The sequence below is a fragment of the Neopsephotus bourkii genome, unplaced genomic scaffold, assembly GCF_033783945.1.
Source record: "Neopsephotus bourkii isolate Nb327-2 ecotype Australia unplaced genomic scaffold, CSIRO-AGI_Nbou_v1 NB_1205, whole genome shotgun sequence".
NCBI classification, from domain to species: Eukaryota; Metazoa; Chordata; class Aves; order Psittaciformes; family Psittacidae; genus Neopsephotus; species Neopsephotus bourkii.
The window spans coordinates 40,294-53,262 of record NW_026901690.1 but is presented as its reverse complement, the minus strand read 5'-3'; the positions used below and the strand labels follow the sequence as shown (position 1 = coordinate 53,262).

General features: G+C 59.3%; 1 protein-coding gene across 1 annotated transcript; it reads left to right on the top strand.

Annotated features, from left to right (window-relative positions):
- Positions 1 to 4,320: 4,320 nt before the first annotated feature.
- On the top strand, positions 4,321 to 12,906 carry LOC133218166 (steroid 21-hydroxylase-like). Its single transcript, XM_061364315.1, has 10 exons — positions 4,321 to 4,495; positions 6,160 to 6,249; positions 6,846 to 6,997; positions 7,533 to 7,628; positions 8,186 to 8,293; positions 8,960 to 9,046; positions 9,478 to 9,657; positions 11,137 to 11,306; positions 11,859 to 11,962; positions 12,662 to 12,906. The coding sequence occupies exons 1-10, from the start codon at positions 4,321 to 4,323 to the stop codon at positions 12,904 to 12,906; spliced, it is 1,407 nt and encodes a 468-aa protein (XP_061220299.1).
- Positions 12,907 to 12,969: the final 63 nt, after the last annotated feature.

Below are 12,969 nucleotides of genomic sequence, written 5' to 3'. Positions count from 1 at the left end.
GCATCTGAAACCCAACACCTGCATCCCAGCATCTGCATCCCGACATCTGCATCCCGACATCTGCATCCCGACATCTGCATCCCAGCATCTGCATCCCAGCATCTGCATCCCAGCATCTGCATCCCAGCATCTGCATCCCAACATCTGCATCCTGACATCTGCATCCCAGCATCTGCATTGTTGCATTGCACCTGACTCTGCATCCCAGCATCTGCATCCCAACATCTGCATCCCAGCATCTGCATCCCGACATCTGCATCCCAGCATCTGCATCCTGACATCTGCATCCCAGCATCTGCAACCCAGCAACTGCATCCTGACATCTGCATCCCAGCATCTGCATCCCAGCATCTGCATCCCAACATCTGCATCCCAGCATCTGCATCCTGACATCTGCATCCCAGCATCTGCATCCTGACATCTGCATCCCAGCATCTGCATCCTGACATCTGCATCCTGACATCTGCATCCCAGCATCTGCATCCCAGCATCCAGCTCCATGGGGCAGAGCCAGGACTCACCCGTGAGGTGCCAGCTGGGACCGTGCCCAAACTGCTCCAGAGGCCCTAGGACTCTCTTGATCCAGGCTCCATCTGCAAGCAAGCATCCATGGGGCATCAGCACCACAGCAGGACACGGAATGGGGCCTCAATGGGGCCTCAATGGGGCCTCAATGGGGCCTCAATGGGGCCTCGGAGGGTTTGGAACCTCCTCCTCAGGGATCCAGGCCACAATGGGGGACCGGGATACAGGGAGAGGTGATGGAGCACTGAGGAGCATCCTTGGGACATGGGAGCCAATGGAGCAACCTAGGAGCATCCTTGGGACATGGGAGCCAATGGAGCAACCTAGGAGCATCCTTGGGACATGGGAGCCAATGGAGCAACCTAGGAGCATCCTTGGGGGTGGGTGGGGTTTGGGTGGGGTGGGTGGGTTTGGGTGGGGTGGGTGGGTTTGGGTGGGGTGGGTGGGTTGGGTGGGGTGGGTGGGTTTCCCAGGCTTCCAATTGGGAGCCTCTTGCATTGGAAGAAAGGGGGATTCCTGCTGGAAAATCCCATTGGAAGGCTGCTTTGTCCCCATCCAATGGGATCTCTCCATCCTATAACATTCCATATCCACCTTTCCCATTCCCCCCCATGAAGAACTTACTCCGGTGCTCGTAACCCCAGTCCTCAAAGCTGGAATCCATGGGAGCATCTTGCTTGGTACCAACGATGCCAGCACCTGGAAGGGAGCAGGGATCAGATGCTCAGAGCCCAGTCCCCACCTGGAGAATGGGATCGGTGCTGAAAGCCCGCACCCGGTTACCCCCATTGGGTCCCCGTTGGCCCAGGGGGCTGCATTGGCGCTGATTATTATGGGCTGCATCAGGGGGCGCCGCTGCGCTCTGAGCCCCCATTGGATGCTGCACAAGGGATGCAGGGATGGGGCTGGACCGGAGCTGGGGATGCTCTTCCTTGGGGTGGGAGCAGCCGGGGGTCAATGGGGACCGGACCCCCCCCCCCCCCCCAATCCCGGTTCGGGTTTAGGGGTCCCGGTTCCCCCCCTTCCGGTTCCCACCCGCTCCCCGTTTCCATCCCAGTTCCGTGGGCACCGGGGCCGCCTGGAGCCGCGGCGCCAGCGGGAGGAGGAGGAGGAGGAGGAGGAGGAGGGGCCGGGCCATGGCGCCGGTGCTGCCGCTGCTGCCGCCGGTGCTACCGGTACCGCCGGTGCTGCCCCCGCCCGGTGCTACCGGTACCGCCCGAGCGGGCTTTGTGACGTCACCGCTGGAGCGCGGGGGGGGACGGGGGGGGACGACGACGTCATCAGTGGGGAAAGTGACGTCAGGATCCGAATGAAGATCAGCATCAGCATCAGTATCGATCCGAATCAATATCAGCATCAGTATCGATCCCAATCAATATCAGCATCTGTATCAATCAGAATCAATATCAGTATCAATCAGAATATCAATCAGAATCAATATCAGTATCTGTATCAATATCAGCATCAATATCAATCAGAATCAATATCAGCATCAGTATCAATCAGAATCAATATCAATCAGAATCAGTATCAGCATCAATATCGACGTCAGCATCAGTGTCAATATCAGCATCAGTATCAATCCGAATCAATATCAGTTTTCCACCCCAAATCCACAGTTTTCCACCTAAAATCGATGTCCACATCAAATCAATATCAGCATCATTTTCAATCCGAATCATTTTCAGCATCAGATCCAATTTCAATCAGAATCAGTATCAGCCCAAATCCTCAGTCACCATCAGTTTCCAAATCCTCAATTTTCAATCCGAATCCTCAGTTTTCCACTCCAAATCCTCACTTTTCCATCCCAAATCCTCACTTTTCCATCCCAAATCCTCACTTTTCCACCCCAAATCCTCACTTTTCCACCCCAAATCCTCACTTTTCCACCCCAAATCCCCACTTTTCCACCCCAAATCCTCATCCATAGCTCCCAAATGCAGATTTTGGCACCAAAACCCCAACTTCCAGCCCCAATCCCTCCCTTTTGGACACAGCTCAGAGGCTCCAAGCTCCGGTTTTGGGGTAAAAACCCCCTCTTTGAGGACCAAAAACCTCATTTTCAGCCCCAAATCCGCCCATTTTAGGACACGAAGCCTTTTAATGCCCAATTCCTGCCTCCAAACCCCAGGTTTTGGGTCCAAAACCTCATTTTTAGGGTCCAAATCCTGCTCTTGGACCCCTGCATCCCCTTGACCTCCTTAGGCCCCCTATGGCCCCCACAGGCCCCTATAGAACCCCGTAGGTCCCCCAAGGACACCATAGGAACATAAGACCCTCCATGGCCCCATAGAACAAAACACCCCAAAATACACCGAAACACCCCAAAATAAACCAAAATACCCCCCAACACCCTGAAAGATCACAAAACACACCAAAAGACTCCAAAACACCCCAAAATAAAGCAAAAGACCCCAAAACACCCCAAAATAACCCAAAATACCCCAAAACACCCCAAAATAAACCAAAAGACCCCCAAATACCCCACAACACCCCAAAAGATCAAAAAACACCCAAAAGACCCCAAAAGACCCCAAACCACCCCCAAATAAACCAAAAGACCCCAAAATACCCCAAAACACCCCAAAATACCCCACAACACCCCGAAAGATCACAAAACACCCCAAAAAACCCACACATCCCAAAAGACTCCAAAATCCCCCAAATTACCCCAAAACACCCCCAAATACCCTCCCCCCGCCCCCCATATCCCTGGATGTCCCCCCCCTAACGGGGCCCCCCCCCCATGTCCTTGTCCCCCCTCCCCCCCCCGGTGACGCAATGCCCTTGGCCCTGGCCTTGGCCCCTCCCCATTGCCTTGGGTTCCCCCCCCCCGGTGGTGACGTGGGGTCCTCCCCCCCCCAAACCCTCCCTTTAACCCTTCTATAGGACACTATTGGGGACCCCCCATGTCCCCCCCCATAGGACCGTATTGGGGACACCCCCCGTCCCCCTTTAACCCTTCTATAGGACCCTATTGAGACCCCCCCCCATAACCTCCTATTGGGGACCCCCCCAAACCCCCCTTTAACCCTTCTATAGGACCCTATTGGGGACCCTATTGGGGCCCCCCCCAAAACCCCCCTTTACTCCTTCAATAGTACCCTATTGGGGACCCCTCCACGTCCCCCCCCACATCCCCCCTTTAACCCTTCTATAGGACCCTATTGGGGACCCTATTGGGGCCCCCTCCATAACCCCCTATTGCCCCCCCCCAAACGCCCCTTTAACCCTTCTATAGGACCCTACTGGGGACCCCTCCACGTCCTCCCCCACATCCCCTCTTTAATCCTTCTATAGGACCCTATTGGGGACCCTAATGGGGCCCCCCCATAACCCCCTATTGGGGCCCCCCCAAAACCCCCCTTTAACCCTTCTATAGGACCCTATTGAAGACCGCCCCCACATCCCCCCTTTAACCTTTCTATAGGACCCTATTGGGGATAACCCCCTATTGGGGCCCCCCCCAAACCTCCCTTTAACCCTTCTATAGGACCCTATTGGGACCCCCCCATGTCCCCCCTTTAACCCTTCTATAGGGCCCTACTGGGGCCCCCCCCATAACCCCCCCATAACCCCTTATTGGGAACCCCCGAAACCACCCTTTACCCCTTCTATAGCACCCTATTGAACCCCCCCCCCCAAACCCCCCCAAACCGCGTGTACAGGGGCAGATCTCGGGGGGGGGGCGGGTATTAGGATTAGAGGTGGGCGGAGCTTATTGTGGGCGTGTCTCTGGGGGTCCCCCCCCTATTTAACCCCCACGCACCCCTTTCCCCCCCTTCCCCCCCAATGGCGGCCCCGCTGCTGCCGCTGCTGCTGCTCCCGGCGCTGCTGGCGCTGGCGCTGGCGCTCGCCGGCCGCTGGGGGGCGCTGCAGCTCCTGCACCCGCAGGGGGCGCTGCACCTCGCTCGCCTCGCCCGCCGCAAGGGGGAGCCCGTCCTGCGCATGCGCCTCGGGGGCCGAGGTGAGCCCATTCAGCTTTATTATGGGGGGGGGACACCCCTAAACTGACCCCCCCACACACACCTCAATTCGACCCTTATGGAACCCATAGCCCATCCTCTTTTTGGGGTACCCCAGTTTTGGGGTCCCCCCCCTTTGGGTGCCACCCTTCATTTTGGGGTACCCCCCTTTTGGGTCCCCCCTTTTATTTAGGGTCTCCCCATTTGGGTCCCCCCTATTTTGGGGTCTCCTCCATTTGGGTCCCCACCTTTTAATTGTGGGTCTCCCCCCTTTGGGTCCCCCCCTTTATTTTGGGGTCTCCCCCATTTGGTTCCGCCCCCTTATTTCGGGGTCTCCCCCATTTGGGTGCCCCCCTTTATTTGGGGTCTCCACTATCTGGGTCTGTTTCCCCCCATCTTTGGGTCCCCCCTATTTTAACCACCTTCCCCCCCATTTTGAGGGTCCCAACCCCATTTTGGGTGTTTCCCCCCATTTCGGGTCTGTTTCCCCCTATTTTGGGTGTTTCCCCCTATTTTAACCCCTTCCCCCCCATTTTGGGGTCCTCCAACCCCATTTTGGGTCTGTTTCCCCCTATTTTGGGTCCATTTCCCCCCATTTTGGGTCCATTTCCTCCTATTTTGGGTCTGTTTCCCCCATTTTGGGTCTGATTCCCCCCATTTTGGGTCTGTTTCCCCCCTCATTTTGGGTCCCCCCTATTTTGGGTCCGTTTCCCCCTATTTCGGGTCTGTTTCCCCTATTTCGGGTCCATTTCCCCCCATTTCGGGTCTGTTTCCCTCTATTTTGGGTCCATTTCCCCCTATTTCGGGTCTGTTTCCCCTATTTCGGGTCCATTTCCCCCCATTTCGGGTCTGTTTCCCCCATTTTGGGTCCATTTCCCCCCATTTTGTGTCTGTTTCCCCCCTCATTTTGGGTCCCCCCTATTTTGGGTCCGTTTCCCCCTATTTCGGGTCTGTTTCCCATATTTCGGGTCCATTTCCCCCCATTTCGGGTCTGTTTCCCCCTATTTTGGGTCCATTTCCCCCCATTTTGGGTCTGTTTCCCCCCATTTTGGGTCCATTTCCCCCTATTTCGGGTCTGTTTCCCCCCATTTTGGGTCCATTTCCCCCTATTTCGGGTCTGTTTCCCCCCATTTTGGGTCCATTTCCCCATATTTCGGGTCTGTTTCCCCCCATTTCGGGTCTGTTTCCCCCCATTTTGGGTCTGTTTCCCCCTCTTTTGGGCCTGTTTCCCCCTATTTTGGGTCTGTTTCCCCCCATTTTGGGCCCATTTCCCCCTATTTTAGGTCTGTTTCCCCCCATCTTTGGGTCCCCCCTATTTTAACCCCTTCCCCCCATTTTGGGGTCCCACAACCCCATTTCGGGTCCGTTTCTTCCCATTTCGGGTCCATTTCCCCCTATTTCGGGTCTGTTTCCCCCCATTTCGGGTTCATTTCCCCCTATTTCGGGTCCATTTCCCCCATTTTGGGTCCATTTCCCCCTATTTCGGGTCTGTTTCCCCCCATTTCGGGTCCATTTCCCCCTATTTCGGGTCCATTTCCCCCATTTTGGGTCCATTTCCCCCTATTTCGGGTCTGTTTCCCCCCATTTTGGGTCCATTTCCCCCTATTTCGGGTCTGTTTCCCCCCATTTCGGGTCTCTCCCCCCTCATTTTGGGGTCCCCCCCCAGATGTGCTGGTGCTGAGCTCGGCCGACACCATCCGGGAGGCGCTGGCCCGGCACTGCGGGGATTGGCTGGGGCGGCCCCCGAGCTACCTGGGTAATGGGGGGCTATGGGGCTAATGGGGTTCTATGGGGCTGGGGGGGGGTCTATGGGGCTGGGGGTTTCTATAGGATTGGGGGGATCAATGAGGCTAGGGGGGGTCTATGGGGTCTATGGGGCTGGGAGGGGTCTATGGGGCTGCGGGGATCTATGGGGCTGGGGGAGTTCTATGGGGATGAGGGTGGTCTATGGGGCTGAGGGGGGTCTGTGGGGTCTATGTAGCTGGGAGGGGTCTATGGGGCTAATGGGGTTCTATGGGGCTGGGGGAGCTCTATGGGGCTGGGGGTGTCTATGGGGCTGGGGGGATCTATGGGGCTGGGGGGGTCTATGGGGCTGAGGGGGGTCTGTGGGACTGAGGGATCTGTGGAACTGGGGTGTCTATGGGGCTGGGGGTCTCTATGGGGTCTCTATGGGGTCTTGGGGGGTTCTCTTTATGGGTTCTCTCTATGGGTTCTCTATGGGTCTCTGTGTGTCCCTATGTATCTCTATGGGTCTCTATGGGGTCCCTATGGGGTCTCTATGGGTCTCTATGGGTCTCTATGGGGTCCCTATGGGTCTCTATGGGGTCCCTATGGGTCCCCTTTCCCCCCCAGCCCCGTTGGTGTCGCGGGGGGGCCGGGACCTGGCGCTCGGGGCCCCCACCCCCGCCTGGCGGCTGCAGCGCGGGGCCACGCGGGGGGCACTGGCGAGGGCGGGGCCACGGCTGGAGGCGGAGCTTCGGAAAAGGGGGCGTGGCCTGACGGAGGTGAGCGACAGCCACATAGAGACCTATAGAGACCTATAGAGCCCCATAGCGTCCCTATAGAGCCCCATAGAGACCGCATAGACCTCATAGAGACCCAAAAGGACCCATAGGGACACCATAGAGACCCCAAATATCCTCCATAGACCCCCTATTACCCCCCATAGACCCCCCAATACCCCTATAGACCCCCAAATAACCCCCATGGACCCCCAATTACCCCCATAGACCCAATACACCCCCCTTTCACCATAGAACCCCCTTTACCCCTCATAGACCCCCCATAGCCCCACTTTACCCCACATAGACCCCCTTTACCCCCTAGACCCCCCATAGCCCCCCATTACACCCCATAGACCCCCCATTACCCCCCATAGACCCCCCTATTACTCCCCATAGACGCCTCCATTGCCCCCATAGACCCCCAATTACCCCCCATAGACCCCCAATACACCCCCGTTTACCCCCCATAAACCCCCATTTACCCCCCATAGATCCCCCCATTGACCCCCCCATAACCCCCTTCCCCCCCCCCCAGGAGCTCCGTTCCCACGGGGGGGCCCCCTTGGACCCCTTCGAGGTCTTCGCCTTCCACACGTGCAGCACCATCGGGGGCCTCATCTTTGGGGACCTGGTAACGGGGGGGGGACCCCAACATTGGGGGGACCCAAAATGGGGGGGAGAAAACCCCAACATTGGGGGGGGGCAACTCCAACAGTGGGGGAAACCCCAACATTGGGGGGGACCCAAAAAGGGGGGCACCCCAACACTGGGGGGGACCCTAAATTGGGGGGAGAGAACCCAAATATTGGAGGGGACCCCAACATTGGGGGGGACCATAAATGGGGGGGAGCCTCACATTGGGGAGGGATCCAAAATGAGGGTGACCCCAACATTGGGGGGTGGCCCAAAATGGGGGGGAGAGAACCCCAAAATTGGGGGAGGACCCTAACATTGGGGGGGAGCCCCACAATGGGGGGGAGCCAAAATGGGGGGGGACCCAACATTGGGGGGGACCCTAAATTGGGGGGGGACCCCAATGGGGGGGTGAGGGAAGAACCCCAACGTTGAGGGGGGACCCAAAATGGGGTGACCCCAACATTGGGGGAGGGGAGCCCTTAATGGGGGGACCCCAACACGGGGGGGGGGAGGGGTGAGTTTGGGGGTTCCCTCCCCTCCCCTCCCCCCCAGCTGCCCCCCGAGGCCGAGGTCCGCGCCTTCAGCGGCTGCGTCCTGGAGCTGCTGCGGCTGTGGGGGAGGGGCTCGCTGCGGGCGCTGGAGCTGGTGCCGGAGCTGAGGGTGAGGGGGGATGGGGGGGGGGATGGGGGGGGGGAGGGGGGAATCTATGGGGCTGGGGGGGATGTGGAGCTAGGGGGGTCTCTATGCATCCCAGGGAGTCTCTATGGGTCCCATTGGGGTCTACTATGGGTCCCTATGGGTCCCATTGGGGTCTCTATAGGTCCCATTGTGGTCTCTATGGGTCTCTATGGGTCCTTATGGGTCCCTATGGGTCCCATTGGGGTCCCTATGGGTCCTATTGGAGTCTCCATGGGTCTCTGTGGGTCCCTATGGGTCCCATTGGGGGCTCTATTGGTTCCATTGGGGTCCCTATGGGTCCCATTGGGGTCTCTATGGGGTCCCTATGGGTCTCTATGGGTCCCTATGGGTCTCATTGGGGTCCCCATGGGTCTCTATGGGTCCCATTGGGGTCCCTATGGGTCTCTATGGGTCCCTATGGGTCCCATTGGGGTCTCTATGGGGTCTCTATGGGTCTCTCTGGGGTCTCTATGGTCTCTCTATGGGTCCCTATGGGTCCCATTGGGGTCCCATTGGGGTCTCTATGGGGTCCCTATGGGTCTCTATGGGTCCCATTGGGGTCTCTATGGGTCTCTCTGGGGTCTCTATGGTCTCTCTATGGGTCCCTATGGGTCCCATTGGGGTCTCCCTCGCTGGGTCCCTCCCCAGGTCCTGCCCCAGCCGGGGCTCCGGAAGCTGCTGGAGCTCGTGGAGCTGCGGGACGCCTTTGTGGGGGCCCAGATCCGGAAGCACGAGGTGGGGGAGGGATCCCAATGTCCAGGGGGGGGGACCCCAATGTCTATGGATGGGACCCCGATGTCCGTGGATGGGACCCCAATGTCTATGGATGGGACCCCGATGTCTATGGATGGGACCCCGATGTCTATGGGGGGGGACCCAATGTCCATGGGGGGAAACCCAATGTCTATGGATGGGACCCCAATGTCTAGGGGGGAACCCCAATGCCTATGGATGGCGCCCCAATGTCTATGCGGGGGAACCCGATGTCTATGGGGGTGACCCCGATGTCTATGCGGGGACCCCAATGTCTATGGATGGGACCCCAATGTCTATGGGGGAACCCCAATGCCTATGGATGGGACCCCAATGTCTATGGATGGGACCCCAATGTCCACGGGGGTCCCCAATGCCCTTGGCCCCCATTGACCCCCCTGTGCCCCCCCCAGGAGTGCCCCTCCCCCCCCCGGGACACGGTGCTGGGGGCGCTGCGGGACCCCTCGCGGCCGGGCCCCCCCCTGAGCCCCCCCCGCCTGCACATGGCCCTCGTTGACCTCTTCATCGGCGGCACCGAGACCACGGCCGCAGCCCTGGCCTGGGCCATCGCCTTCCTGCTGCACCGGCCCGAGGTACCGGGGACACTGCCCGGCCATGGCCACCAGTGCCCATTCATGGCCATGGCCATCTGTGTCCATCCATACCCATCCATGTCCATCAGTGGCCATCCATATCCATGTCCATCCATGTCCATCAGTGCCCTTGCCCAACCCTGTCCATCTATGTCCATCCATGTCCATCCATATCCATGTCCATCAGTGCCCTTGTCCATCCGTGTCCATCTGTGTCCATCCATGTCCATCCATGGCCACCAGTGCCCTTGTCCATCCCTGTCCATCTGTGTCCATCAGTGTCCATTCGTGTCCCATTCATGGCCATGGCCATCCATGTCCATCTGTGTCCATCCCTGTCCATTCCTGTCCATCAGTGTCCATCTGTGTCCATCAGTGTCCATCTGTGTCTGTGTCTATCCATATCCATGTCCATCCATGGCCACCAGTGCCCTTGTCCATCCCTGTCCATCTGTGTCCATCAGTGTCCATTCGTGTCCCATTCATGTCCATCCATGTCCGTGTCCATCCATGTCCATCAGTGCCCTTGTCCATCCCTGTCCCATCTGTGTCTATCCATATCCATGTCCATCCATGGCCACCAGTGCCCTTGTCCATCCCTGTCCCATCCATGTCCATCCATATCCATGTCCATCCATGGCCACCAGTGCCCTTGTCCATCCCTGTCCCATCCATGTCCATCCATGTCCATGTCCATCAGTGCCCTTGTCCATCCGTGTCCCATCCGTGTCCATCTGTGTCCATCCATGTCCATGTCCATCCATGTCCATCTATTTCCATCCATGTCCCTCCATATCCATGTCCATCTGTGTCTATCCATGTCCATGTCCACCCGTGTCCATCAGTGTCCATGTCCCACCCATGTCCATCCATGTCCCATCTGTGTCCATCCTTGTCCCATCCATGTCCATGTCCCATCCATCTCCACCCATGTCCATCCTTGTCCCATCCATGTCCATGTCCCATCCATCTCCACCCATGTCCATCAATGTCCATCCATATCCATATCCATCCATTCTACACACCTGTATCACACACGTACCACATGTGTAACACATAACACACATGCATCATGCATGTACCACATACGTAACACATATGCATCACACATGTACAAGCATGTAACACACCTGTAGCACATCCGCATCACACATGTACCATGTATGTAACACACATGCATCACATGTGTAACACAAATGTAACACACATGTACATGTGATTAACGCATGTATCACACATATAACGCACCTGTACCACATATGCATCACACATGTACCATGCATGTAACACACATATCACACGTGCAACACACATGTACCATGTATGTAATGCAGCTGTATCACATATGTAACACACCTGTACCACGTATGCATCACACATGTACCATGTATGTAACACACCTGTATCACGTGTACCACGTATGTAACACGTCTGTAATCACACCTGTACCACGTGTGCACCACCCCCATCCCCTTCCAGCTGCAGGAGCGGCTCCGCTCCGAGCTCCGCCGGGAGCTCCCCCCGGGGGCTCTGCCCCAGGCCTCGGACTCGCGGCGCCTCCCCCTGCTCCAGGCCGTGGTCACCGAGACCCTGCGGCTGCGGCCCCCGGCCCCGCTGGCTCTGCCCCACTGCGCCCAGCGCCGCACCAGGTACCGGGGAGCCAGGGCTCGGCAGCGCCCCCTGCCCGCGGCCCCGCTCCCTGCACCCCGGACCCGCTCTCAGCAGCGCCCCCCCTGCCCGCTCCTGTCCCTGCACCCCCAGACCCGCTCTCAGCAGCGCCCCCTGCCCATTCCCTGTCCCTGCACCCCCAAACCCGCTCTCAGCAGCGCCCCCTGCCCGCGGCCCCGCTCCCTGCACCCCGGACCCGCTCTCAGCAGCGCCCCCTGCCCGCGGCCTCGCTCCCTGCACCCCGGACCCGCTCTCAGCAGCGCCCCCTGCCCATTCCCTGTCCCTGCACCCCCAAACCCGCTCTCAGCAGCGCCCCCTGCCGCGGCCCCGCTCCCTGCACCCCGGACCCGCTCTCAGCAGCGCCCCCTGCCCATTCCCTGTCCCTGTACCCCCGGACCCGCTCTCAGCAGCGCCCCCTGCCCGCGGCCCCGCTCCCTGCACCCCCAAACCCGCTCTCAGCAGCGCCCCCGCTCCCTGCACCCCCAAACCCGCTCTCAGCAGCGCCCCCCCCCGCCCATTCCCTGTCCCTGCAGCCTGGGGCCGCTCTCGGTGCCCGCCGGCTCCATCCTGGTCCCCAACCTCTTGGCCGCGCATCAGGACCCCGAGCTCTGGCATCACCCCGAGGAGTTCCTGCCCGGTACGGATGGGATGGGGGGGGGGGCCCTGAATCCCATTGGGATCCCTGAATCCCATTGGGTTCCCCTCTCTAATGTTGGGGTCCCCTGAACCCATTGGGGTCCCCTGAATCCCATTGGGGTTCCCTCTCTAATGTTGGGGGCCCTTCAACCCCTACGGTGCCCTCCCTGATATTGGGGTTCCCTGAACCCATTGGGGTCCCCTGAAACCCTTGGTGTAGGTCGCTCCCCCTCCCCCCCAGATCCTTTCAACCCATTGGGGTCCCTTCAACCCCTTGGGGTCCCCAAAACCCCTTGGTGTGGGTCCTCCCCAGATCACCTCAACCCAATGGGGTCCCTTTAGCTCCTCGGGATCCCTTCAAGCCATTGGGGTCCCTTTAACCCCTTGGGGTCCCCTGAACCCTTGGGGACCCCTCTCTAATGTTGGGGTCCCCCCAACCCATTGGGGTCCCCTCAAGTCATTGGGGTCCCTTTAACCCCTTGAGGTCCTCTACTTGATGCTGGGGTCCCCTCAACCCCTTCGGGTCCCTTTCCCCCTTGGTTTCCCTTTAACCCAATGGGGTCCCTTTACCCCAATGGGGTCCCTTTAACCCCTTGGTTTCCCTTTAACCCCTTGGGGTCCCTTTAACCCCATTGGGGTCCCTTTCCCCCCTCTCTGACCCTCCCCTCCCCTCCCCTCCCCTCCCCTCTCCCCCCCCCAGAGCGGTTCCTGGCCCCGGGGGCCCCGCTTCGGGCGCTGCTCCCGTTCGGGTGCGGGGCGCGCTCGTGTCCGGGGGCGGCGCTGGCCCGGGCCGAGCTCTTCGTGTTCCTGGGCCGGATCCTGCGGGAATTCCGCCTGGAGCCGCCGGCGCCGGGGCTGCTCCCCTCGCTGCGGGTGCGCGCCGGGACCGTGCTGCGCTGCCCGCCCTTCCGCGTGCGCCTGCGGCCCTGCCAGGACCTGGACTGAGCCTGACTGCACCCTGAGCCCTGCCAGGACCCGGACTGAGCCTGCCTGTACCCAGCCACCTGC